This window comes from Amblyomma americanum, chromosome 1 (assembly GCF_052857255.1).
Source record: "Amblyomma americanum isolate KBUSLIRL-KWMA chromosome 1, ASM5285725v1, whole genome shotgun sequence".
Taxonomy (NCBI): Eukaryota; Metazoa; Arthropoda; class Arachnida; order Ixodida; family Ixodidae; genus Amblyomma; species Amblyomma americanum.
Window position 1 is genome coordinate 388,564,795 of NC_135497.1, and position 26,531 is coordinate 388,591,325.

Sequence of the window (26,531 nt, forward strand, 5' to 3'; positions counted from 1 at the left end):
CTTACAAGAAGTCTTTTCTGAGTATAAGGAACGGCTCTCAGAAGTTCCTACTCCTTGAAAAGACGTTTTCTCAAACATAAAAAATTGCTGGCGGTTTAGCATTGCTTAGCACGAAATATTGCGCGAAAGCCGTTTTTGCAGGTGGACACCACCGACACGTACCTGAAAGCGTGATTTAGGTATCCATTGACCCCGGGAGCCACTTATGCACCTTATTTTTCCTCAAAATCAATGGAGTCTACAACGCTGTCAACGCCAACGCCAGTGAACCCAATGAACGCCAGCTGCTGATTGCTCGAGTGTCTCGTTTCTGCCAAAACGTTGTCAATGCAAACACAAGCAGCACACATCTCTCCGTCCCTACCACCACGTAGCTCAAAGCGCGATTGCTGTGCCCACTGACCGTGGAGCCAGTTATGCGCGTTACCTTTCTTTTCGTGACTTTTTCGCACACATGTAAATTGATGAAGTCGACTACGTGCAATGCACAGCGCGAGAGGGTGTTGCAGTTTGACACGAAGCGTGATCGGCTGCGGCAATAGCCAAGTGCTCTCGTACAGTGGCCAGCGAAGCTGGTCTGTTCGCGCCGCCGGTAATTAGAAACCCCGTCGATGAAATATTTTTTTTTCTGAAGCTATCACACAGGCTTTCGACCGACATCACCTTTTCCAGGATTGCTAGTGAAGTAGTGCTATCGTACTATAAAGACTCGATAGAAGGCCGACACCAGTAGCCAGGCCAGCAGACTCAGCATCAGTACAGAAGCGAAAACACAGGACATTCTAAAGCTGAGCGTGCGTAAAAAGGATGTGACAAAAACCCCTGAGGCGCAGTCATCGTTCGTGGCGTTGCACAGGAAAAAGGCCAAGAAGAGAATTCACGCGAGTAACGCCAGACGTTCTCAGCAAATGGCAGGAAGAACAGTAGACGGATGCATGCGGTGTTGAAATAATAGGTTCCAGACAGGAGGCGTTGTCGAGAGACATGGGTGCGATTATTTAGAGGGTGCGGGATGAGCGCGACATCGTGCGTGCAGGCGCTAGAACAATTCACTGTCCCTTTCATGCTTTAGAGAACTCGGCCAGCGAAAAAGGCTTTAATGAAGTGTTTACCACCACGCTCAACATTCTCGGGTTTTCGGAGGAATCCACCGGCCGCACAGTATGAGGAAACTGCCACCAAAAGAAACAAAACTTTGCTGACGCTGAATGACTAGCAGAAAAACCACAAAACAAAAAACGCGAGTCACTTATTCCACCTAAATCGTCTCAGGCGCCTTCTGGAAGACAGGCCGCATTGTCATCGCCATTTATGAAGTAGTTTTTGGCAGTTCATTTCTGGCCTCAGACAGTGCACACCATTATCGCAAGGGACATTGTTCTTGCTTGTAACAGGACGCAGTAGTCATTAGGGCCCTGCAAAAATCATTAACGGGGGGAGGGGAGGGGCGCTGCGAACAAAATGACTTTTCGCAAGAATCGTCAACTGCCAGCGGATGCTTATATGGTGAATGGAAGCTACCACGAACCTTTTACTCTAGAACGCCGCAAAGGACGTGCTTGCGCTCGAAGTCCAGTGTCCACCGACGAGACCGAGGAACATTCACGTCGCGTGCATCTTAGGTACCCTTTCGGGATCTAAACCAGCGCTAACCGAAACAGCAAAATCAAGAAGAACGCTCAAAGTGTAGTTTCTCGGCAGGCTCCCCGACTGCTTTTTCACAGACCTGCGCGTCCTATCGTCGCCAAGTTACAGCAGTTTTTCGATGGCCACCATGTTCAAGGACGTGCTCAGCGGCTTTTCTTTGGTTCGCACCAAATTTCAAACGCCATGGGAACTAGCTGCTTTGGTTACATTGGCGTATGGGGCCTGGGCCCTCGTGGTTCGACCCGTCGTTCGGTGGTTGCGGAAGTGGCAAGCCTTGAGGCCACTGCCGGGACCCTGCGACGGTGTGCCTTTCTGGTATACTCTGCGTACCTACTGGAGCAAAAGTCGATCGAATTCCATCAAGGACGCTACGTCTGGTAAGTGTGCATGAAGCAGCCAGAATTAACAATTTTGATACAAGCAAAGCCTGGCCGGGAGGCCGGTTTGCTTCAGAAAGGCTTGGTTTGTTTTGTGATAAATATCGCACCCCAGGCTTCTCCTTCCGGAACAGAATGGTGTTTCCTGCTGGCCCTTGAATTTGAAAACGGAATCGCCTTTAGTTTGACACACTTCAATTCTTCGTTGCCACTCGAGCTCTTTTTCGCAACTGGTAGCCACGTAGCACCCCTGCCAGTATATGAAATCACATTTCCAGCTGCTGCTTAATTTAGTACATTTGCTCCGGACATTCGTGCTACTTTGATTTCATCATGAAATACTCATCTCACGTGATAATAACCGAGCTCACATATGCAAGCACAATACCAAAAATATATACTAGTTTCTCGCAAGAAAATGCCGCATAACCGGTGCAGTGAACAGGATAATTCGATTTGACAGTTCCAACTGAAAAAAAAAACTTTTTAAAAAGTGTTTGCCATTGAGTGGCACCATCCTCATCGGCTCTATAAATTCGGCTACCCTCCCCTTGTCTTTGACAGTCCACTCTAAACACTAATAAGCCTATATAGGAGTAAAAAGGGAGTAAGCGCTCTTCTAGCGCACTTCCTTGCCCAAGCTCCGGAGTTGATTACGATCACTAAACATACAGAACGCTTACTCCTGGCAACGGAGGTATTCCAACTGCAAAGCATAGTAACTTGAGGCATATAGCGATAGAATTAGGCTCTTAAACGCGGCACCTGAAGTCTTGAGGTTAGCAAAAAGAGCATATTGAAACCTCCTTTAAAATCTTCGTAACTGCTAGAACTTTCTACGCTTTGAAGAGCGCCCTTCTTTTCTTTGCCAACCGCAAGTATCTTGTATATTTAGTGATCGAATCCTACCGTATGGCTCGGGCGAATACCCTGCCCCTTAAAGGGAGTGCGCAACGGACAGCTTACTCCACTTTTACTCCTGCCGTTAAGTGAGCGGTTAATGCCTGCGATTAAGTGAGAACCACTCTCGCAGCACTTTTAGTGCGCTCGCAGAAGCAATGTTGTGGATAATGAGGTTTATGTGAACCAACACAACTTTTGCGAAACGTGAGCGCTCTTTTTGTTTTCGTTACATTGCGTAATAAGAGAGTGAAACAAACTCTGATGTGAAAGGAATTGCGTACGGCACGAGCGAGACTACATGTTTTGCACCACAGTAAAACATGTCGCTGGGCGAGTTAGTACTGCATTATTAAAGAATCTAGACGCAACAGCGGCAGGACAAAAGAGACAAGGGCGACGCTCAGAGCACATGCGAACGTCGTCCCTTTTGTTTTGTTTTTTTTGTCCTCTTCCTGTTGCGCCAAGATTTTCCAATAAATACACTAATCCTCTCATAAGTTCTTAAGCTACCGAATTCGCTCCTGCATCCTATGGCGCGGGTCCGTTAGAAATTTGTCCGTGCCCTCAGCAGAGCCACGAAGTGCCGAAGGTGCTGCCATGCTGCCTCGATGTGACTAATCCTAAATTCTATCTTCAAATAGCACGTACCTGTTACCGACAAGCGGTGGCTATTCAAATTTCTGCTATGCAAATATAATTTCTTGAGTTCTTTAGTCGTGCAAAGAACTGTATAAATGTAACAGCAAGTACAAAGATTCTAATCTCGTCAATTGAAACCAGTCATTCGGTTCCTCAAATTTTCGTCGAAGCACTGAATCCAAATTAGAACAAGTTTTCATCTTTTTTGTGAACAACTCAGAAAGTAAGCATTAAAGAGCGCCTTACTACAGCAATTTTATATTCATTCCGTTCGATTTTTATCCATTTCATGAAGTCATTGCCTCAGGAGACATGAGAACAAAAACCTGCCATTCAGCGCGACTGGTGATAAAGAAATTGTTTGAAAAGAAAAAATTTTGTTGTATTTCACCAACACACCAGTCCTATCACACCTTTTAGGCTTGCACTGCTATGCGGTCAAGGTATGCGCTTATGTTAAATTTCAACATATCTCCCGCGCTGCGGTGTACATCTGAACCACCAGTCAGTTGCTTAAATTGCCATATAAAATGCAGCTAAACATCTTGATATCCCCAAGAAGCAGACTGCAACAGTTCTCGTTGGCAGAGGTGGGTATTTGGCCTCAAAAATCTGGACCTCACCTTAACCTCAAACAGAATTTGCCGACCTCACTCAACCTCAACCTCATCAGTTGAGGTTGAGGTCTCCTTAGACGCCCTCACCTCACCTTTCCTGAGGCCACTGCTGACCTCCCTCAACCTTACCTCAACCTCAAATTGTGAGGTTGAGGTCGGCTGCTCGACCTCGCAAAACAAACTAAAAACAAAAAGCGATTAAGAAGTTTTTCAGTTATAAACAATTGTGAGAATTCTGTGAGGCAGGAAAGCCAAAATGATGATGGTATTATTTAATAAGGTGTGTGCAGACACTATTGATGTTCACGCAATAGGAGAAGCTTATAATCTGGGATGAACCCTCAGAGTACATGGCCTGCGGGCAGGGGTGTCCCATACGTGGTTACCACCAGTACGTCGGCGAGTACTTTATATGTGTCAGTATTTGGCAACCTGCTTCGTCTATACTTGTTCGTATTGGAAGCCTCTCACTCATTCACGCATGAACCGGCAATTCACAAGCACAGTTCTCCTACACCATCTACCAGAAATTGGGAGATATTCACGATACTCTTCTCAGATTTCAGAATAGTTACCAAATATAAAGAAACTGGTCGACGATGTACATTCCAATGCGGCGGTTATGCAGACGCATATCAGTATATTTCGATTTTCTAGCTCTATCCGGCATAGCGAGAATGCAGTTTTCAGTCCTCTGTATGCTGCCTTCGAAAACACTTAACAAGCTGCGACTGTAGTTCACCAACAGAGGCACGTTGTATTTATTTCTGAGTAGAAGCGAGCGGCTTCTTTTACTAATGCGAAAGCATTAGATGGCTCACTTTCAAGGTCATATCCGCAAAAAAGTGTCTGCAAGAAACGGCACCATGTGGCGTCACGAGCCGACGAGTCACGCGACGAAGATTGTGACGTCACATAATTATGTTAATTATTATAATTAGGTAACGCTAAGACTAATTAGTATAATTAGTTGTGATTTAATGCGTGGGACGTCATACCAGGTCACGTGACAGTGATGCAATGTGCCATCAAACCTAGTCACGTGACGACGCTGTAATATGACATCACACCTACTCACGTGACAACGAGTTAATTTCTCGTCATAACAGGCCCTCATCCAACTCGTTTCCACCCCCATTTCAAGATCCATATAGATCCCACATTACTACACATGCGCGCATGACGCATTACAAAGAGTGCCCACAACCCGCTCCACATTAATGCCATTCGGATTGTCCAGTAGGTAAACGCGCCAGTCTCATGTATGACATACTGCAAAGATCATGCAACGACACATGCCTTTCACTCTCGAGATGATGGCAATGATGGTGATGATGATGATTATAATAGTGTATCTTTATGAGCCCGGGGAAGTCTGACCAAATTAAAAGGCTACCAAATTAAATGTTACCGGGGTATTGATTAATTATTGTACTTTACCCAGGAACCGAAGACAATTATTGTGCGGAAAAATAGGAATACCTGCAGCTAAAAATTAGGGATGATATTGATGTTCCTGGGAGGTCAAGACCCTCCCCTGCTTCCGCCACTTCCCTCCAGGTGGCGATGGTAATGGTTTCGAAATCCTGGGAATTTTCCGATGACTCGGTGATCCCGTGGGATTTTGAAAGAAAGGGCTAGATTACGTCTTCGAACACTGTGCCAACTATTAAAATCACACGGGTCAAAACAACTGGCCTAGAGTGGGCAGCGCGAACCGCTCTCTTTGTCAAGAGTACCATGGCTCTCTGCTCAAATTTCCCCGCAGCGAAATCTTTTTCCGAGCCCGCCCCCCCCCCCCCCCCCCCCTCCCCCCAACCCGCACCCCGGAAAAAAAAACGCTTAAATACTCATACATGGCGGAAAATCTTCAAGCGCCGACCAATCGTTAAAAAGATGACGTTTCGGCCCCGGCTTACGGGGGCCCCCGTAAGCCGGGGCCGAAACGTCATCTTTTTAACGATTGGTCGGCGCTTGAAGATTTTCCGCCATAAACATACCCGACCAGACGGGTTTCCGTCGAACCCTGGATTTCAAATACTCATACACCTCAATAGGATTCTGGGTACCATTTCGTCAACCAGTCTGAAACAAGCTGCTTCAAGTCAATCACTTGTTTTCCTTCAAAACTGAACTAATCAATGGTACGCCAACATCCTCGACGTTTTTTTTTTACCCGCGAGCACCGCGTGAGCATTATGTGAAGCCGTTTAAAGTGAACGATGGGTCTCTGCAAAATAGTTAAAGGAAAGATAATGTGTAGCGCCTGGTTATCTGCAAGGCAGGCCGCCAACCTAACTGATCCCATAAGAGAAAAAAAAAGAGAATGATTAGTAACATACAAACAAAAATCGCACCCTAAAAACAGAAACAGCGTGCCCCAATGAACGTCATATTAGAAGGTTTGAAACAACGACTCCGCAGCACAGCGCGTGCATGTAATCAGTTCTATTCACATACCTTCACTTTAAAAAAGTAATAGAATCAACTACCACATCACCATACATTCATTACAGTTTTGCATTTTTTCGCCGCTGTAACACCGATACGCTGGCTGCTGGCGCGTTCGCCCCTTATTGCGGTGTTTCGGCATAATAAGTGAATTTCCGAGAAGGAACAAGGAACCGGAGACAAAAAGAGAAGTTATTCGGAAGGATATAAAAAGGGAAATTATATTTGCATCTGCTTGCATTACGGAACGGGAATGTACAGAATTACAGTGAGATTCGAAAGCTTCGACGGGGTTATACAGGTTTTTTCTGGCTGCGTGCTTTTTTAATTAAATCAGCAGGTGTCCTTGTTAGGAAACGCCTGAATCATTTTCTCGTCTCTGCTGACTACTCCAGTTTCTGTTAAGTCAGCTTGTAATGTACAGCAGGATCCCTTTTATTCGACTGCAAGGCAAGAGCCATGACGTCAGCGCCGGCAACAAGCATGAACACGAAGCAGTCTTCCTTGGGGCCATCCGCGCTGCGATGAATTTATTGCGTGCTTGTTGGACTGAACTTATTTCTTTGCGGCATCAAACAAAGCTACCGCGGGTCAACATAAGTTACGTACTTTGCGCGCTCCCGGGAGTTTGAGCCGACCGACAGGCAGCTACGGGTGCTATGCCAGCGGAGCAAGTGGGAGGGAGAGTGGCGTGCTGTGAAAGCAGCACTCCTTCCAGGAAGACCAGAAGGGTGCGTCCTCCTGTCGGTTCCGGCTGAACGGACATTACGGCGCAGCACCGAAAGCTAAGAGCGAACTGCGGCATCTGGTTGTCTAGACAGGGGAAACCAAACACCAAGCATCATTGCACGAACACTGCGGTGATGTGCTGCGACTCCGCTTCGGAAGCGGCACTCGTCGGAGTAAGACGTGGCAACTGCAAAAATTCTTGACCTCAAAATTTCGACATCACTGAATGACGACCTCACTCAACCTCAAACTCACGCGTGAGGTTGAGGTCTGATTTGCTGACCTCACTCACAAAATTTCGAGCCGTCGCCCACCTCACCTCAACCTCACCTCACGACGTGAGGTTAAGGTCACTTTGAGGTTGAGTTTGACGTCATGAGGTAGCGCACCTCTGCTCGTTGGTGTGTTTTGTAAACGCCACTTCAACTGCTTTAAACAGAGGTTGTGCGGCCACCGTGGGCAGCAGTCGCTGTCAGAAATAGAGCAACGAACGCTCCATCTTTTCGTTCGCGCTTTCTGGACAACATTAGACAACCTTTGGCGAGCCCCTCTCGCAGCCTGAATAATATCGTGACATCGGAGGGTGGAATAAAAAATTTCCCATAGCGGGTTATTCGCTTTTACAACGAAACAGCGAATGCGCCGTTTCATTTTCTTTTAAGCGCGACGTCAACCAAGGCGGCTGTTTCTCCAAGATCTTTTTTTTCTACGCCCTTTAGTTGCGTCTCCGCCAAGAACGTCATGCTGAGACAAAGGCTCATTACAAGCGTCATGAGCCTCGTTCGCTTTTTCGCACGCAGCTGCAACCATGAACCAACGGTTTCTGGAGGTAATGTGAAAATGCCTAGGAGTGAGACATGCGCTGCGAGGGTTTAAAACAAGGCGTAACAGAGAACTTGCCCATGACAGCAGAAGGCAAGAGTTGTGAACTATACCCGTCGCTCAAAGGGCAAGGTCCGAGAAGGGCGAGAGAGCTGAAGATAAGACGCGTCGTAAGCGCCGTAACTGCGCGGAGGAGGTGGCGCAGAGGGTGGACAAAGCAAAGGCTGAGCAGACGTGGTGCCCAACTGCGCCTCAACACGCGGCGGCACGTGCCGGAACAAAGAGATGTCTGTGCGTCAGCTTCGTCCACACCCCAGAGCGCGCCCATGTGCTGATTGACCGCGAGCGCCGGTGGATTTCGCAACGTTAGCGTTTTTTCTCGCGGGGTGTCGCCTTCTCAAGGTACAGGGCGGAGCAAAGCGGCTGCTGCTAGGCAATTTAGGACGCTCGTTAAACAGGGGAGAGCCCCTAGCCGTAATTATAGCGGCTTTCCCGCTATTTTGGATACGGTCAAGCAAACTGACGCTGTACCCTGGAAAACGGAAGCTAAGGAAAGAGCGAAAGGCTGTGAAAGAGACGCCGGATACGTCACCTACACAGTAGGTAAGTCTCAAATGTTGCAATATGGTAGCAAGTCGTTTAAGGAAATCGGACGAGACAATCTACCTCAACAAGACCCCTCCCTTTGTCAGATCCATACATAGCGACAACCTAGAGATTAGGAGTGTGATGTACGTGGTAATGTAGAGGGATTTTTTAATTGCTCGCAAAGAGCTCCCGCCGCCCTCCTCACCCTCGGTGTCTCTCATTCCTCCCCGATAAAGCTGAAGTAAGAGGTGGCTTAACTTTATAAACGTGCCTAAAAACGAATGCGCGGCTTGTCGCGTGGACTTTCACTTCTTGACGCACTTGCATCACGCCTGTTCGCGCAGTCTAGACATACGGCCGCAGGACTAAAGCAGGCTCAGAATTCCGTTGATCGCGCCGTGGGTAACACCAAAACAACGCCGTTCGTGTCTTCAAGAAGTATGACGGTGCATTTCGCTTGAGAAGCTCGGTGTCTTTCCCAACGGCACTCTCAGTTTTTCTTTCACCCAACGCTTCCTGCGTCTGCACCTGCTACAACTGCGTTAAGTGGGACCATGATCGGCAGCGACCTGCTCCTCGGCAGCTCGCTGGCGCACACACGCTTCCAAGTGCTGTGCGCACGAGCTATCCTTGTTCTCTTAATATATTTGATCTGGTCTCGCGTCTTGCGACCTTCCATCGGTTGGTTCTATCAGTGGAAAGCCTTGAGGCCCGTTCCCGGACCATGGGACCTAATTCCTTTCTGGAACACGGTGTCTGTATATTGGAAATGGGCGGGCAAGGTTCAGTACAAGCATGCTTCTGCAGGTAAGTTTGGCACTGCTGATGCATTCAGTCATTCGGGCACTGTTGCAGAGTCCCCTTTGTCGTATATTGGCTAACTAATAGTTTCCTGGGAACCAATTTCTGTGAGCTCATGTCCTCGGGTTGAACCGAGAATCGGTGCCCTGCGTGAAAAAAGCCAATAAGATCAGTCGACTCTCATTTCCACTGGCCTCGCTCAGTATTTGAACGCTCGAAATCGAACAGGGCAAACAGGTAGAGTGGCTGATGGTCAACAGAAGTAATTGGTTTCTTAAGGCTTTTTCTTCTAGCTCCGCAGCTAGCAAGCGTAGATTGCTGTTCTCTTGACTGACCTCAAGCGAACAGTGAGCTACAAAGGAATGTCTACGTATATTTGTCTGAAGAGCGACGCCTTGGGTCTCAATGTTCACTAATGTTAACCTTCGTGAACGATGCTCTTCGCGACGGTTAGGAGGACGGTTCGAAGCTGATCGCACTGCGTCTGAAAACAGTAACGTTGCAGTAACCTTAGCGCCAACATTTCAAAGTGGATTTAGATGCACAAAACTTTTTTTCGCTGGAAATCACCGCTGGCAATCAGCATAGCCAAGCGGATCTTTTTAGCCAGGCACTAGCGCAAATGAGGCTATGATTATTCAGCACTGCTGGACATGCGTTAATAAAAGGGCACGCAACAGCCTTGAACTCGGAGGAAGAACGATGGGCGTCTGTGAGCCGTCACCACCGCATTTCCCTGTGTGAACCCTCACCCAAACGCAAATTTTGTCCTTTCCACGCGGCAGAGACACGTTCGTAGTAAGGTGATAACCGTGTGCCCAGACTCAAGTCTCTTAAAGAACTGAGCGGAATGCAGGCGTATATTACCTAACGAGACGTCACGCTAAGATCTGACAGTTCATACGCCGCCAGTACTGGCCCTTCTCGCGTTGCTTAAGAGGTTAAATGGCGGTAGGTGCGAAAATAAGGGTACATCTGATACTAGGCGAATGAGGACGATTGCAATGGGTACCTGTGTATTGTTGTGATGTGATGCATTACACGCTGAAAGTTAGTAGATGCTCCTTTGATCAAATCCAACGCTAGAAGCTCATTATATTCCGCAGGTCGTTTCATTGAGGTGTCATCTGGAATATCTTGTCCGCGAAAGGTTTCATACAATATTTTATACCAGCACTGATATCCTATAGCTGTTCGCCTTACCTGTGGGTGTTTTTTTTTTTGCTTTACATTTGCGATTTCTCCCAGGTTTCGTGCATTCTTCTACACAGCTAAATGTGTGTACTGGTGCTTCAAATTTCGGTGAATAAACTTCGCCCACGTTTGTCGCGTCCCAGCGAATAATTGTTTACAGCGAAAGCTGATATAGCATTGGTTTAGTCACATACTCCTGCATTCCATCATGTGATCTACAGCGTTAGCCGTAATAACCTATTTACTTATGCAATTAATCGAACTTATTTTATTTAACTGAGTTTATTTTGATGCAGTCGCTGGCAGGTAGCGGGTATTGGATTTATTTTAGTTCAATTAAATTCATTTCAATGTCCGACACCCGTCACCGACCAGCTGACACGGTTAGCAGGTGGCAAATTGAAGAGAAAGAAATCCCTTTCTCCGCGTTTAGAGAAGAGACGAGGCAGAAGGCAATTTCGATAAGAAAGAGAGGGTGGGAGGCAGCGGGTAGCGAGATAAGATCCCACTGATCAGCATGAGAACCGCTAGGATTTATCTTACGGCCGACGATTTAGATTCCACGGTAAATGCAAGGCTAAATGGCTACACCGAAGCTGTAACTGCTTTCGCTGAATAATGCCCAAAGCAGGTACGCTTAGCTCTACAATTTTTTTTGCTACGTTGTCTATTTACCTGGTTAATTTGCGTTAACTCACCGACTGGAATCGTATGAGGCTAAAAATATGGTTGCCAGCTCAAAATATACGTCATAATTATAGCTTCCCAGCATGTACGCAGTTCCGAATATGATTTCTATGAACGCGTTATTTGTGCACTTCAGGAATCCTTGATTGCAGAAAGACACTCTGCAGTATTTCGCACTTTCAGAAAGTACTTTACGTTTAGTCGACTCAGCCGAATAGCTGGAGGATTACGAGCACCTAGAAGTTCAGACCACGGGTTCAGGTGTACACGTTCGCATTAAAGTCAATTGACAGGATTAGTGCGTTAATCCTGGCGGCACATGATATTCGCTAAGCTGATAGTTTAAACTCTTGTGAAAATATTTCATAATGTGGTGTTGTTTTTCTTATCAAAAGATTTGACTTTGCACGGAAAGGTAAACGAGCTCTCTGAAGCCGTGATCTCTTCCAACAAAGAGCTTGAGCTGCTCTTCAGCTATATGTGCATTATAAAGTGTTTGCTGGGGCTGAAACTAGCGAATGTCTCTATGATCTTTTTTGTCTTGCGCACTGAGAAATCAAAACAAAAATGACAGGGCCAACGGGCCAACGTAGTGTAAAAAGGCAGGAAGAAGCGCTAATCAGAGAACAAAAGCAGGTAATGATTTTATAGCTGAAATAAATACGAGGAAAAACGATTGATCCCGGCGTGCAGGCGGCAGAACACAGAACCAGTGATCTCTTAGTGTAAGAAAATGAATATTTCGAGAGGAAAGATGTACGCATGGACAGAGCAGAAAAGTGGCAAGGTCGAGGTTCCGAATTTTGCTGGGATAGGGTGATAAGTGCTTTGCACCGAACACACCGCATTTAAAATCATCGAGGGAGGCCTCAGCGCTGCAGTAGACATTCCCTGGTCAATACGAATGATGACAATGCAGAGCTTCACGAAACTAGCGCGCTGCTGCCGTTTCTGAGAAAGCCGCACGCTAGCTAAAGGCGCCTTCCCCCCATGGGAGCGGGTTTGTACCATGCCTATGGTCGGAGCATAGCCGATGGACCGCTTGAATGTGCAGCTATTCTTTCATTTCTCTGTACTCTCGCAACAAACAAATGTTCCCGATTAAGTGCATGAATAGGTTCCCTCTGCTCTGCAAATGATAAGTCGTGACAACGGCAGGAGGAAACATTTTGCCTCCCAACGTGGCCAATTCGCTGCGTGGTTTTGTCACACAGTGCCTTTTAATTTACTTGTTGGCCTGCGGCTCGGCAAGTGTCAAAAACACATAGAATAAAATCAAGTGATTTCATGGCATTTACTTAGAGGTTACGAAGAAGCTGCAAAACAACGAAGCTGCAAAACAAAGAAAATACCTGTTAACCCTTGAGATCTATTAGAGTGTTGAAAAAAGTTGTTGCATAATGTCTATACTGCATTTGGGAAGCGTGGAAACGAGGGGGGGGGGGGGGCGAACCAAACATAAAATTAAATTTTCTATGCTTCGCACACTACGATCACCAAGCCGATGACACGGGCAGTCGTTAACTCACGAAACTGCTCGCAGGGCTTCAACAGAGGCGCTATTCTATTTCAACTCTCTTTCGCCTCTTCCTTCACGCATTTATTCTAGTATCCGCCCATTTAGACAGCTAATGAACCTTACTCTTTTTCACAAACTCCCTACTCCCCCCCCCCCCCCACCCTCCCCTTCACATGCGCCTATTCATGGGCGCATCGTTTTTCTAGTAATATTAGGACCATAATGCAGGTGCCCTTCTAGGTGCAAATTAAAAATGTTTTATTTTTCTTGCAGTGTTCTTCCAGATCATCTGCGACGTGTGTGAACAGTACAGGGGAACGACCTTCAAAGCATACCTCGGCATGACACCAATTGTGGTCCTTCATTCCCCAGATGCTGTTCAGGTAAGAGACGCTGCAAACTTCTTACCTTTTAAATGAGTGCAAAGCCGACCACTTAACTCTCGTTTATTCAAACTTTATGAGACGCACTTAAGCGAGCAGTGACTTCCATCCACTGTTTCATTGAGTGAGCCGTGAGGCTCGAACTCTTTTTTGCATCAGAAATATAGGATTTCGTCCAGGTTGTAAGATTTTAGTTGTGCATGTAGGTACTCAGGATGCTTGAAAGTGCACATCCATTTTTTTATTGGGCAAAGTAAACAGAAGAACAAAACAAAAGCACAGAAAAGGAGCGGGAACGCAATATAAGCTCATACGCAGCAAATCATGTGGCTTGCGTTTATGCATTCATACCAGCCGTGTCAACAGTAGACTGCGCTTCAAGTTTAATCTGTATCACAGCGGTTTGCAGTCTATGAGTACACGCATGAACTGTACCACATTATTTTGCTCTCGGCGAGCTCCCCTCCAGCAATTTTGGGAAATATTATTCAATACCCTTTAGGCGCATGAGATCAGGAATTGATCTCATGTGGAAGCCACACATGGCGTGCGTCAGCTGTCTCGGCTACGTTGAGAGAAGCAAAGCAAGGAATGGTTATCAGCCAAACGCGGGCCTCTAATCTTTCAGAATGCGCTCTCGCGTTTTTAGTGGCCCAAGCGGCGGGCGGCAGCAGTTTAAGTCGCCAAGCGGAACACTTGCAGTACCACCCGGTCATTGCAGGCTCCCTGTGGCATTGCCGACACATGGGGTTATTAGGAGTTCGCGCAAATTTTTTTCTGTGCTAGAAGCCTTTTGAGGACGGTCCCTGACATGAGAACTTTTTATGTCCTGTAAACGCCACCATATTCGTTCAGTCAATTCTTTACAAAGATGGCGGCATTTGAGCCAAAATAACGTTGCTAAATTGACGCGCGGATCGCCTTTTTCTCGCGGCGCACATGCAAGCACGCTCCACATTTTTTTGAAAGCTTTTTGTTCTATTTGTTTGCACTTCAGACTTTGCTCACCAGCAAGACAAATCTGCGCAAGCCTCTGGTTTACAATTTTATCTCATCGTGGCTTGGAGACCACAACATTCTCACTGCGTAAGTTGGCATGACTGAACTCACTCGGGAATTCCGTTGCTGAGTTTACACTCACTCCTCGGTTGTGCGCGGTTAGAGCATTTTTACCTTTAAGCAGGTCACGTCTGGCTGTTTGGCTGAACAGTAAAACTACTCTCCGTGCGTAAAGTCGCCCATACCAGTGCGGAAAGAGAGCAAGCCCAGACTTACGAACTGCTGCGAATCTCTCCTATGGGGCAGCTTTATTCACTCCATGGTAAAGTTCGTGGACCGTGCTCCAAACGAACGCATGCGCTCCTTGGCAAGTATCGGGACCACCTAGTTTGTACACGAGCACACAAAAGTGGCCAGACGAAATTAGGAATTTCTCAAGATTGGGCTAGGAGGGGGGGGGGGGGGGGGGGCACCATTCCAACGGCAGCATTAGGTGGCTTCACCGAAAGCAAGGAAGCATGAAAATTTACCTTCTCGGACAACAACTGCTGGTAAATGACTCACTGCCTCGACCTCTTTGTTGCAGCGTCGGCGACAGCTGGCGGTTCAAGCGGCGCCTAATGACGCCAGCGTTCCACTTCAAGGTCCTCGAGGACTACGTGAGCACCTTCAACTACAATGGCACTCTGCTCGTCGAGCGTGTGGACAAGCTGACCGCTAAACAGCCGGGCGAACCCATACCGGCTTTCCGCATAGTTCAGAATTGCGCCCTGGACGTCATCACGAGTGAGTTAATATGCATAGGGCTCTTCAAAGAATGCGAGGCTACGTGAAGGCGGCAGCAGTGAACTTCCGCGAAACTCCCTTTTAATTTTCCTTCCCCCTTTTTAACAGCTCCCATTTAATAGGGATAATTTTTACTTCTAATTTACACGGAGCTGACAAAACCCTCACCAACATTATAGGCTCTTTTGAATTAAGATTTTATTTTGGCAGTGCGTCTTTGGGCTACTGTTAATTAGCCACACAAAAACTAGGGGCATGGGGCGGAGTTCACCCGACTTCCCCCACTCTACAACTGTCCTCAGTTCGGCGGTGCTCGAGCGCTGTCCAGGTATGAGAATATAGGAGGCAATGCCAAAACCGCAAGGGCCAACGAAAAGAGCACTGACCGATCAGGAACCGGCTCATGTTCAAATTGTCTTCAGAATTTGTCCGCCCATTGTATATTGTTCTAATTAATTTCTTGGAATCCCTACTAATTTCTATAATTTTATTTATTTCTGCCCGCAGCCATGCACTGACCGTGCATCGGCCATCCTCCTTTAGAACGCTTCCGATATCTAGATTGATAGAGTTGATTCTTGGAAGTAATAATACTAATATGGATTGTTTCCTCACTGAAAATGGTAACGGTAATAACAATAGGGTTATAGCTTAGCGCAATTCGCGATCGTCTACCGTGGACCGGTTCCGTGGTCCGCCAGAGCGCACGAGCTGATTGGCCCCGACGCAACAGGTGTGAATGCAGTGTGTCGGCACCTGGCGCCAGTGGAACCCTGAGGGCATTCTGCGCATGCGCTGTTGCGCCCCGCGTCATGGTAGGGGATCGCGCTATGCGATAACCCTATTATTATTACCGTTACCGTTTTCAGTTACAGAACAATTCTTATCAGTATTAGTATTTCCCACTATCGCGGACACACCTTCACTCCTCGATAGTATGAGACATGTAGAGTTTCCATTTGTTTGTTTCTTTAATTCTCTCCGAACCTAACAGTGCATACAATTTGCTAGCCTTGCTCTGAAACCCCATGTGCGTTTGGTTATTCGCAGAGGTTCTCATGGGAGTAGACTTGGGCTCGCAAATAGACACCACTGACACGAGCTTCGCCAATCATTTCAACATGTAAGTATACCTTTATACGGAGCCGTGAGAAGTGCGCTTTCCAGCCGTAATTTCGACAGAATTAACGCATTTTTCTTGTATCGGAGCGCCGATGCTGAAATGAAGCCCCAGCGAGAAGTTTCAGTTTGCGTGCAGCCACGTCACATGCAGCGGTGAGCTCTGACAAATTAGCTGCTCACCGCGAAGCCAGATAAACCACATGTTTTGGTTGCCTTTGTTGCAGACACGGAAGCTCTTACTCCGAAATAGACGGCGCCCCCTTGTGCTCAGCACACCTACTCAAAAAGAAAAGAGACAAGTAAATAAATTATAGTGTTGAAGATACATCACTTATGGTGCAGCGGCAACAATAATTCTATAAAAGGACCGCAAATAGCCTAGTGTTACGCAAGTGCAGTAACACCTGTAATACCTTTGTTCGCTTGACATCCCTTCTAACTGTGCCTTCTTGTCACAACCTAAAAAAAAAATGCGGGAAATATATCTCACCAGGCCAAAAAGAAATTCATGCAAAAAGCCAAAACAACGTCAAGAGAGCAGCGTCGGTCACTCTGGATGCCTTTAGTGCGCCTCTGCGTTTCTGCGCGCATGTGTGCGTGAGTGCTGTTCTCTGTCCATTCGTCTTGCCCATGTTTTTGTTCTGTGGGTTTCACAAGGAGAGGGGGGGGGGGGGAGGGCGAGGGCACATGTGTTTTGGAACCCTCTGGATTTTTCCATATTTCTGCAGTAGCTGGAAGAATAGTTCCATACCTAGATAACTAAAGAAGCGAAAACTTGGTCACAGAACAGTGCAGGAAAAGCGGAAAGACACGACTTCACATTTAATTTGCCTGTTTTTTACAGCGGTCTTATAACTCTGAAATTGCCAAAGAAATCATAGCCGCAGTTCCCATTGATTTGTGGTCGCGTATGTGATGTTATTGCGCGGGTTAGTTTATGAGAAACCCAGGTGCCAAGGCTAGGCAGTCCTATGCATCTCACTCCTACCTCGCTATGCGGTTCCTAGTTCAGAAGGGCTAGTTCCACGATATGCAGCTCGCGCTGTATCTTCAGCATTCGCAGAAAAACGCGGCGCATGCGAAAGAGCACCCCCTTGGTGCTGTAGCTCAAGCTTCGCTGCTCCTTCGCGTAGCGAGCTGTCCTTGACGGCGTTCGACCTGCGAAGCTATGTAGGCGCCGCGTATACCAGTGTTTCAGGGAAGTGTTCAACTAATTCTCAAAAATAGGCTCTTTGAGGCATAAATATGGCTTTTTCAGCATAGTATTACCAGTGTTGGCGGACACTAGAAAACCGGTGAATCCTTTTAAGTAGTAAAATTGTTAACTAACTTTTAACTATTAGAGTTAGGCGCATGGTTGTAATTGGAGACTTTTCACCCGTCGTTAGTAAAAGCCATATTTGTTTTTAGAATTAAAAAAAACGCGATTACCCTTAGAGCTGTGGCTCGACAAATTTGGCTTTTTTTAATAGTTACGTGTACTGGAAAGGTTCGTTTGCCTGCATGCTTTTCGAAAGCGCGTGCATTTGGCACCATGTAGCCAAATTTTTCCGAGCCACAGCGCCGAGCGTAATTGCGTTTTTGAAATTCTAGAAGCTGATATGGCTTTTGCTAACCACCAGCTACTAATATCTAATTGCAACCGGTTGCCTAGCTGCGATGGTTAGAAAGTTATCAGAAATTAGTTACCCAGCTTACTACTTAGGACAATTCACCGGCTTTCCGGAGTCCGCCAACATTGGGAATACTATGGAGCAGAAGTCATACTTTTACCAGAAAAAGCCTATTTTTGAAAATTATTTAGTCTTGCCTGAAACGCCTGGTATATATAGAATCAGCAAGCAGCTCCATTTGAGGCTCGTTGCATTCGACCGCTGTCAACTGCGTTCGTCTTCCTGAGAACAGAGAGCGAATCATTCGGAAATACAGCACCAGTATGGCCTAATTCGCGGCACTTCGACGCGAAAATTCAGCACCGCCATATGCCGCACGGGCGCGTGGCGCGAAGCCTACCTCCGACGAGTAGGCTAGGCTTGTTGGCGAACAGGAATTTTCGCATCGTTATGGCTTTTTTAGAAACGGACCATCCGCATTGAAGAGCTACGTAGCTGCACTAAGCATTCAAGGAACCAAGCGGTCACTGCATCGCAGAAAAGCACTGTTGGACGTTACTCTGTCAAGTGGCCTTCCGTAGCACCGGATGACGTGGAAGCCATTGCGTACACTGTGTGATGCACGCAATCAGAACAGTGGCTTGACCGAATGCATTCAAATTTCTCCTTCGCTAGAGTTGAAGCGGCCGCAATTCCAAGCACTGTCAGCTTACCGCGGTGCCTCAGCGCAGCATGCTGACAGTGCTTGTAATTGCCTGGTTGCATTAGTGTGTTTGGTTGCACCTTCGAACGGCACTCCTTCTTCGAGCCTAACTTGAAATTTCCTCCGGTGGGCTTGGCGAAAAGCGAGAGGTTCTATTGTCATGCGTTAAAATACTTAAGTTCATATGGCTTCGTCTTTAAAAACTGACATTTAAGCTTTTGCGGAACGTAACCACGACTACATAAAACACTCGAAGTTATTCGTATTCGCGCTTAAGGGTGCTTAAGCACCCTTTTTTCTCCCGCGTTGTTCCGAGTGTTAATTATTCTACTATATGTTCTTGTTTTGATCTAGTTCTAAAGCTTGAAAGTTCAAATCGCGTCAACGCATCACTGCTTAACTTTGTACAGCAAAAAGTTTTGAGTGGCATTCCTCATTTCACTCGGGGCCAAAATCCGGTAAATAAGCCTAAGTACTGAGCGTATAAAGGCTTTATTTGATCCCATGCGCCGATTCCTCGCAACTGCTGCGAGGACTACGTCAAGCGTGCCGTTTTCTTTTCGTTTCTTGACCTATCCAGGTTGATGTTCCTGATCGGCGTACGCGTCTTCCGCCCGTGGATGTGGCACGACTCCCTTTATGACAGGACTCTCGAAGGACGCCTCTACCACCAATCCATTCGGGAGATGGAAAAGTACACTCTCGCCGTAAGTGGCATTAAGCAAGAAATAAAACAATCCTGATCTATGAAATGGTGCGCGGAAAGAAAACGCGGCTGCTCCTGTATACACACTAGCGCGACGACCAAACGTCGTGTTTGCGAAACAAAACCCACGTCTGGAGAAGCTGATTATAGGCCTATATTATTTCCCTTAGCTATAGGAAACTCGATGTTTCTAGGCATGGAAGTTCGCAGCATCATCGTCCGCGGATACAACTTTATTTTGTCTGTGATTTTAGCACTCTTTACCTGCCACATAACGCGCACCAATTTTTCTCTTTTGGCATTAAAAATAAATATATTTTTTCCTCAGCTACAGGCAATGAAACATTTTCTGTTGGCGCATGCTGTGTTAAAGTGCGAACCACTATGAGGTGCAAAGCACCTAATGACGTCGACTGCAGTATTAATATAAGTGTCAACCACCCCCAGGAAAAGTGACAAAAATAAAAATTTCATTTATTTATAATTACCTGCGGCATTGTTATTTTACAGCTGCAGCGCACCCCTTATAACGGACCTTTATGTTGAAACGTTGACGTCAAACTCGGAGATCACAAGCATTGCCACTGGCAACCATGAATGAGACAAGCCCCGTGATGTGCAAAATCTGGGGTCCACTCATTCGCAGTTTATTTTATGGCTACATTTTGCTCTGCATTGGTAAGCGCCGTCAGCAAATTTCACTCGGCCCACAAGTATACCTACACCTAGTATAAAGAAGGATACAAGTTAAACAGCGAAATAGAACGTCTGCTTCACTAAAAATACATTCGAAGTTCGTAGATAATGAGTCGGATTCTAAAAGACGATCATATGCCAGGTAAGGAATACGGAAGGGGACGCAAAAAGAGCTTTAGTTGTATGAATTGGTTGGTATCGGCCATCGGTATACTGCAAGTGCAAGTCACCTGGAGGCATCGAATTGAGTGTGTCGTATGTTTGGTGTTACTCTGGACTGTTTTCTTTCTGCTTTTGTATTCTTCCATCTTTCTAAATTTAGTTTCCAGTTTGTCTAATGCGAAACTTAGAGGTTTATTCGCTTGTTCTAGTAAAGTTGTAATATTCTTTTTGCCAGGCTCTTTCTTCGCGCGACGAAGCCAAGCAGACTACCATTATTTCATCATTCATTGCTGACAAGTTCAGCTGGCTTAATGGTGGAATTTTATTATTTGCATACTTATTAATTTCATTGAGTGGCACAACGCCATGTTTCAAAGCGTGCTAAAAATAATTAAGATTTTGGTTATGGAGGTAAATAATGTACGCATATAACGATATTTGTTACCAGTCCATTTATAGTACGAACGATGATAGAGTACAGCTCCAAAGACAGAATTCATAATTGTTATATCTTTGAAATTCCTGCGTGAAACCTTTTCAGTAGTAGTTCATGCGTATATAAGAACCGCTATCGTTTTTTTTAATGTGTTACGCCTTTTCAGGTCCTTGAGCGACGCAAGGGCAAGCTGCAGCAGATCGCCGAAGAGCTGGAGAGCGTGCCTCAGGATTACGCAGTCACTGGGGACGAGGAAGAGCGGGATTCGGTCATAGTGGACAGGTTTCTGAAGGCTCACCTGCAAGACAGCCGCTACAGCATCGATGAGGTCAAGAAAGACATCGACTGCCTGCTCTTCGCGGTGAGAACACTCGGCTATGCAGCATTGCTCTGATGTGAACGATTGTGTTTTTACCCCCATTTACATCCGAAGCACCTCAACCAGCAAAACCAATCTTAAAAAAGAGGAAAGCTATTTATTCAACGTGGCGCACGTCGTCTTACCGCGGCGTTCACTGTCCGGCGGATCAAAGCCGTTCTACTCTAAAAAAATTCACTACTGCTAAGATTAACATAAAAAAATCGCCCTAAGATTCCACGCCCTGGCAGAGGCAGAGGCAGAATGATTTTAGAAACGCCAGTTTCCTTATGTAGTGTGCCGTTTACATAGGGTTGTGAAATACAAAAAAAAGAAACCCTTTTTGCGGCGTAGTGTTGTTTATTGACAGTAAGTACTTTTCTTCGTTTACATAAGCAGCTGTTTTGTCTGTCAGTAAGAACTACAGCGCGGAGTGAGCAGCAGTTTCAGTGCCTTTAGAAAGCAAAATAAGATTATTTTAGTAAATAAGAGAAACAATTTTCCGCGCCGAATCGATTACTCGGTCATATTTGTCAATTTGTCATATTCGGTCATATTAGATGAAACGAGGGATTTTTCAAACTTTGCTGTGGCCTGTCGAATTTGTCTGCCTGGGCGAAATTTTGGCCCCATTCGGTGGTTTTGGAATTAAAACATTTGATTGCGTGCAGTAAGACGTTTTTGCCACGTAATCTGCGCGACAATGCAGAGGACGTCCTACACGGGCACTATCTTTAACCTGGTTGTCTGCATTGCTAAAATACTTGACCGTAAAAGAATGTCAGCTAAATAATTTGAAAGCACGGCATGCAAAATGCTTTTGCGCACATAACTTTCTATTTACGTCATAATAAGCTAACAGTTTCAGGTGTCGAAAACATGTAGTTTCTGGAAAGTGCGTTATGTGCTTATTCATGTGTTATGAAGCTGCCGACTGTAGAATCAGCGTGCTATGCAGTGCAGCACCTGCTGGTGAAATTATTTTTCACATAACTACCATAATACCATATAATTATTAGTATATATTTTTCCACCATATTGACGGAAGTTCTGCATATAATCGAGTATAGGAGGAAGAAGCTCACAGCGTCCTCTAGCCACAGAGGATTTCTTAAGTCGGCTCAGCCTGATTGCGGCCAGCCTCGAAATTCAAGTTTGATGTTACCGTAGTTACCAGAAGTGGACGTTATTTTGACTTAAATACATGGCATAAAATTCCATAACTTTACTGGCACGTTTCCTTTTGCCCCCACCAAACTGCCGATATGACTGATGGACACAGAGCGAACCAAGTCAGAGCTCAAACAATGACCGCCTCTTATAGTGCAGCGCGGTGGTATCCTGCGTAGCAGAGGTCATAGACAGTGGTAAAATTAAGCCGCTTATTCTTTAGTCTCCACTACTGTCTATTAGCTTAAAGCTCTGCAGCTGCTCGCCGTTTTTCCCGCTCAATTGTAAGCTTTCGCCTGCGCTCAGCAACATTTTTCGGTGGCTACGTCTGTTCTGATTTTAGCAGCGGTCTTTCCTGTTTAAGGGACGTAAAAGTAAGTGATTACCACTACACTAACCATGTGCATTCAACATCTACACTACCACTACGTTCATTATTGCTATGCGCGAGCGCCACTTAGGCGATTCAGAGTTCTCACGCGTGCCTCTTTCTGTCGCAGGGCACGGATACTACTACATCAGCGGTCGGATGGGCCTTCTACATGTTGGGGCTGCATCCTAAGGCGTTGGCCAAGGTACACCAAGAGCTTGACGATATCTTCTGTGGTGATACAGTGAGAGACATCACAGGGGACGACCTCAAGCGGATGAAGTACCTGGAGATGTGCTTCAAGGTGACTCCTATGTTGTAATCGTCTCGATAGTGAAAAAGAAGTGAACGGTATTCTGTATGAAGTGCGTCGTAAATGCTGCAAGGAATTAACTAGTCGAAAGCACCAAGAAGGCGGACGCATCAGGCCCATTCTTTATGTATAAAGAAATAATGTCGAAGGAGCATGGTATCTTGCGAACAATGGGAACATAGTGTGCGGTTTGCTTCCCTACGCAGGGTGAAGGCGGTATTAAAACGTGCGAGTATGGAACAGAAAATTGATGTACTTTTAATAAACTCGTCCGAAACTTAGAATAGCATACGACAAGAGCCTGGAAAGATCGTAGCATTGGTTTAGTTGCCCTGCGCGAGAAAGAGAAATGAAACTTGGTAAGTGCCAGAATGCACAGGGCTGCTTTTCTACCAGCAATCTCAGGCAATGCAGTAAAATTGCATGCTTTCTTCAAGCGTCTAATAAACAAACACCGATACCATATAATTTTTCTAAACATCACCTGTGAGCGCATATGCACCCCTGGCTCATTCTGGGGAGTTAAGTGTTGATGTCATGGCAAAGGTAGGAGCGAAGATCATGTTGCGAATTTCAGGGCTAGTTTACTTGAGCGCTTTGGTGCGTAAAAATTGCTCGAAAAAGCCCACGACCTCAATGTTCATTCAACAGCAAACTGAGATACATAAATGTGCCAGTGCTTGTCTGAGCCTGCGTATGACGTTCCAGAGTTTGTAATTTATTGCAAAATAGTGCGTTGTGCAGCGGCAAATTTGAATTGCCTTTCTTACCTGCGGCATTAGTGAAGGAAACATGAACAAAATATTCGCCCAAAATTTGTTTTCGCACATGAAGAGGCAAATATATATTATGTAAGATAAAGTGGTAGATAATATGAAAGTACCCTGAAACGAGTGAATTCCAAGGACGCTGCTTTGACAGGATGGTGAGAATGTGGTACATATGGCAACTAAACTTCATTTTAGCAACACTCCACCAATATAGCAATAATTAACAAATAATAGTAACAGCCACCTCAGTGCTTAAGATGCGGCATTCCAACGCTATAATCGAGCACTTCTCTAAGTACTCAGTGCGTGATGGCTGCAGTGCAATAAACGGTTGGGTGATTTCATTTTCCCAGGAGTCATTACGGCTGTTCCCGCCTGTTCCAATCATTGGCAGAGTTCTGGAAGAGGACCTGACAATAGGTGAGGACTGAGGCTACAGTAGCGCATTTATGTTGTTTATGCTAACACACAGGATGGCACCAGTCAGTTTGCCTCACCGTTTCTAACTAAAGTGGTGGAAAGGGCCTCTGCGTCATTCACGGTTATGCATTTGTGAAAGTGGGCGGCCGCGACAAATCTGGCATTTGTTTAAAGCTAAAACAGCAACTATTGAGACTACAGTTGGGAGAGTGCACGACACCTGAAAATCTAAGCTTTCTTGCGGGAAATATCCTCAACCGGTGAAGGTAAACGCTTAAAGGAAAGAGAGGTAAGCGGGTGGCACTCGTTCTGGGTTGCTTCCGACTGTTCTGGGTTCCGACTGTTTCTCTCGAAGGGTAAAACTTGCGAAATGTAATACGCATTTTTGCTTTAAGGCAATCGCTTGTTTTGGTTGCAGCTGATGCTGAAGGTATTGAAGATGATGGAAATAAATCAATGAATAAAAATTTCGGCCCTTAGAACTAATGGGGTATAAGTATACGCGGCAACATTTTTTCTTACATTATTAAAGTCGAAAAGTAACGGCCAGACAAAGTCTACTAAGTTTCAAAGTGCTCCAGGAGGACAGTGTATGAATGTCATAAACAAATGCGTTGAATGTTAAGCATAGCTAGACTACCAACCATTCTCACATACTGATAAAGTCTGTATAAAGCTGCAGAAAGCAAACTTGCCTAAGCAGCTTCTACATGGCCACCAGGTAGGTACTTTTTTCTGCAGGGTTACTGTCGCATATTTCACTGCCAGCTTACTGCTCTTGTATGCTGCTGTCCTTCGTCAAAATTCGTACACAGCTTGCACGCATATGATTGATGTGACAGCATGATAAGCATGATAACGGTTGCCTACGCCCGTCGTTTCAGACGGATACAAGATCCCGAAGGGAGTCACCTGCTTCATCAACATGTACAGCCTCCACAGGAATCCGGAATACTACAAAGATCCAGACATGTACATCCCAGAGCGCTTTCTTACACCCGAAGTAAGGAATCGTCATCCTTTCAGCTACATTCCTTTTTCGGGGGGCCCCAAGAACTGCCTAGGTAAGCCATCTTTTACCCTCATGCCAGCCTATATGCCACTGTATTCTACCTTTCGGAAGTAGCGATCTATCGAACCGCGAAACGATAATGAGACAAAGTCGATATCTTGAGCGCGGCTTTCACAGTAAATTGTTCCGTCTTTATGCTCTAGGTCAACGTTTTGCGCACATGGAGGCCAAGACACTCTTAGCCAAGGTTCTTCGCAAGTACACCATGGAATCCACAAGACCCGTCAGTCAGCTCAGGATCACGTACGAGCTGATTCTAAAGGCGAGGGGAGGACTGCGCATCTGGTTCCGCGAACGGACTCGTGCAGAGCGAGCGGCTAAGATCACGGACTTGGAAGACAAGCACACAAATTACGGCCTATAATTGTCGCTCCTACCTGTACAGCGTTGCGATATAGATACGTGTATATTGTGTTCCATCCCTGACTGTTTATAAAAGGCGTGTGGTGTTTGTGAGCGCGGTGTTTATGCGCGTCGAGCATTTTCGGCGCGTGTTAGCTGAGAAATTAGACCACCTTTTACACAGTGAAATCAATAACGGCAACATGGGAAGAAAGCGCAATGATTTTGAACACCTTCATCTTTTATTAGCAGACACGCACCTATGGACTATGCGAAGTGTATGGACTGTTTGAAGAATGCGTCATAGATTACGCTATCAATGACGCATTCTCTGCGTCTCTCAATTCATTGCCCTTGTTACCTTCTGGGTAGTGCGCCCGATATACGGAACACTTGATAGAAATAAAATGTTTCGTAAGCTCCTAACTTTTGCACTTTGTGGGAATTAGAATCCCTATTTCCGTAAACGTGCAACCTTTGGAAACGCACCAACTCCACAGGACTATCTCAATAGATTCCGTAGAGTGATACAGACTTTCTATGGCGCTTCGCAGTGCATAGAACGCCATAGAACAGCGCCATGGGACGCTCACGCGTTCCAAAACTTGCAAAATGTATAACGAGGTGATCAACCCGCTGTTCTAATTGACTCCAAGGGCAAACAAGGTCACAAGTACCTGCCACCAAAGCCTCCTGGCTGTTCCTGACAATTGTGAAGGAAGTTGCGTATTTTGGTAGAATAACTAGTGTGTAATATAGCGCATGCTGCTTTAACAATGAACTGTGGACCTTCTACATGGGCAACCAGGGTCACAAGTACCTGCCACCAAAGCCCCCTGGCTGTTCCTGACAATTGTGAAGTAAGTTGCGTATTTTGGTAGAATAACTAGTGTGTAATATAGCGCATGCTGCTTTAAACAATGAACTGTGGACCTTCTACATGAGGCACCTAGCCTGATGTAAAAGGTCCATAGTTACCAGGCTCTTTTGCGCCATTAGAAATGTTTATTGTAAGCGTAGGTGCAGTACCCTTCATACCAGAGACCCGGATGCTCTATCAGCACCTTGCTTATATATGAGGACTTCTGTGCTACTATTTAAGTGTTTTTCGATATGCAAAAATGGAGGACAAGCTG

At 46.0% G+C, this 26,531-nt stretch overlaps 1 protein-coding gene across 1 annotated transcript; it reads left to right on the plus strand.

Moving 5' to 3' along the window:
• The first annotated feature begins 1,774 nt into the window (after positions 1–1,774).
• On the plus strand, positions 1,775–26,518 carry LOC144123073 (cytochrome P450 4V2-like). The gene is made up of 11 exons (XM_077655977.1): positions 1,775–2,024; positions 13,248–13,357; positions 14,355–14,443; positions 14,943–15,142; positions 16,193–16,265; positions 19,161–19,287; positions 20,747–20,941; positions 22,609–22,782; positions 23,915–23,981; positions 24,866–25,045; positions 25,197–26,518. Exons 1-11 carry the CDS (start codon positions 1,775–1,777, stop codon positions 25,415–25,417), a joined length of 1,686 nt encoding a protein of 561 aa, XP_077512103.1. The 3' UTR covers positions 25,418–26,518.
• The last annotated feature ends 13 nt before the right edge of the window (positions 26,519–26,531 follow it).

What these genes read in the sequence shown, in the direction of transcription:
- LOC144123073 (XM_077655977.1), top strand. Translation starts at nt 1,775, where the DNA reads ATGTTCAAGGACGTGCTCAGCGGCTTTTCTTTGGTTCGCACCAAATTT. An exon ending in ATTCCCCAGATGCTGTTCAG is followed by an intron (nt 13,358 to 14,354) that starts GTAAGAGACGCT and finishes TTTGCACTTCAG; the next exon opens with ACTTTGCTCACCAGCAAGAC. An exon ending in ACCTGGAGATGTGCTTCAAG is followed by an intron (nt 22,783 to 23,914) that starts GTGACTCCTATG and finishes TCATTTTCCCAG; the next exon opens with GAGTCATTACGGCTGTTCCC.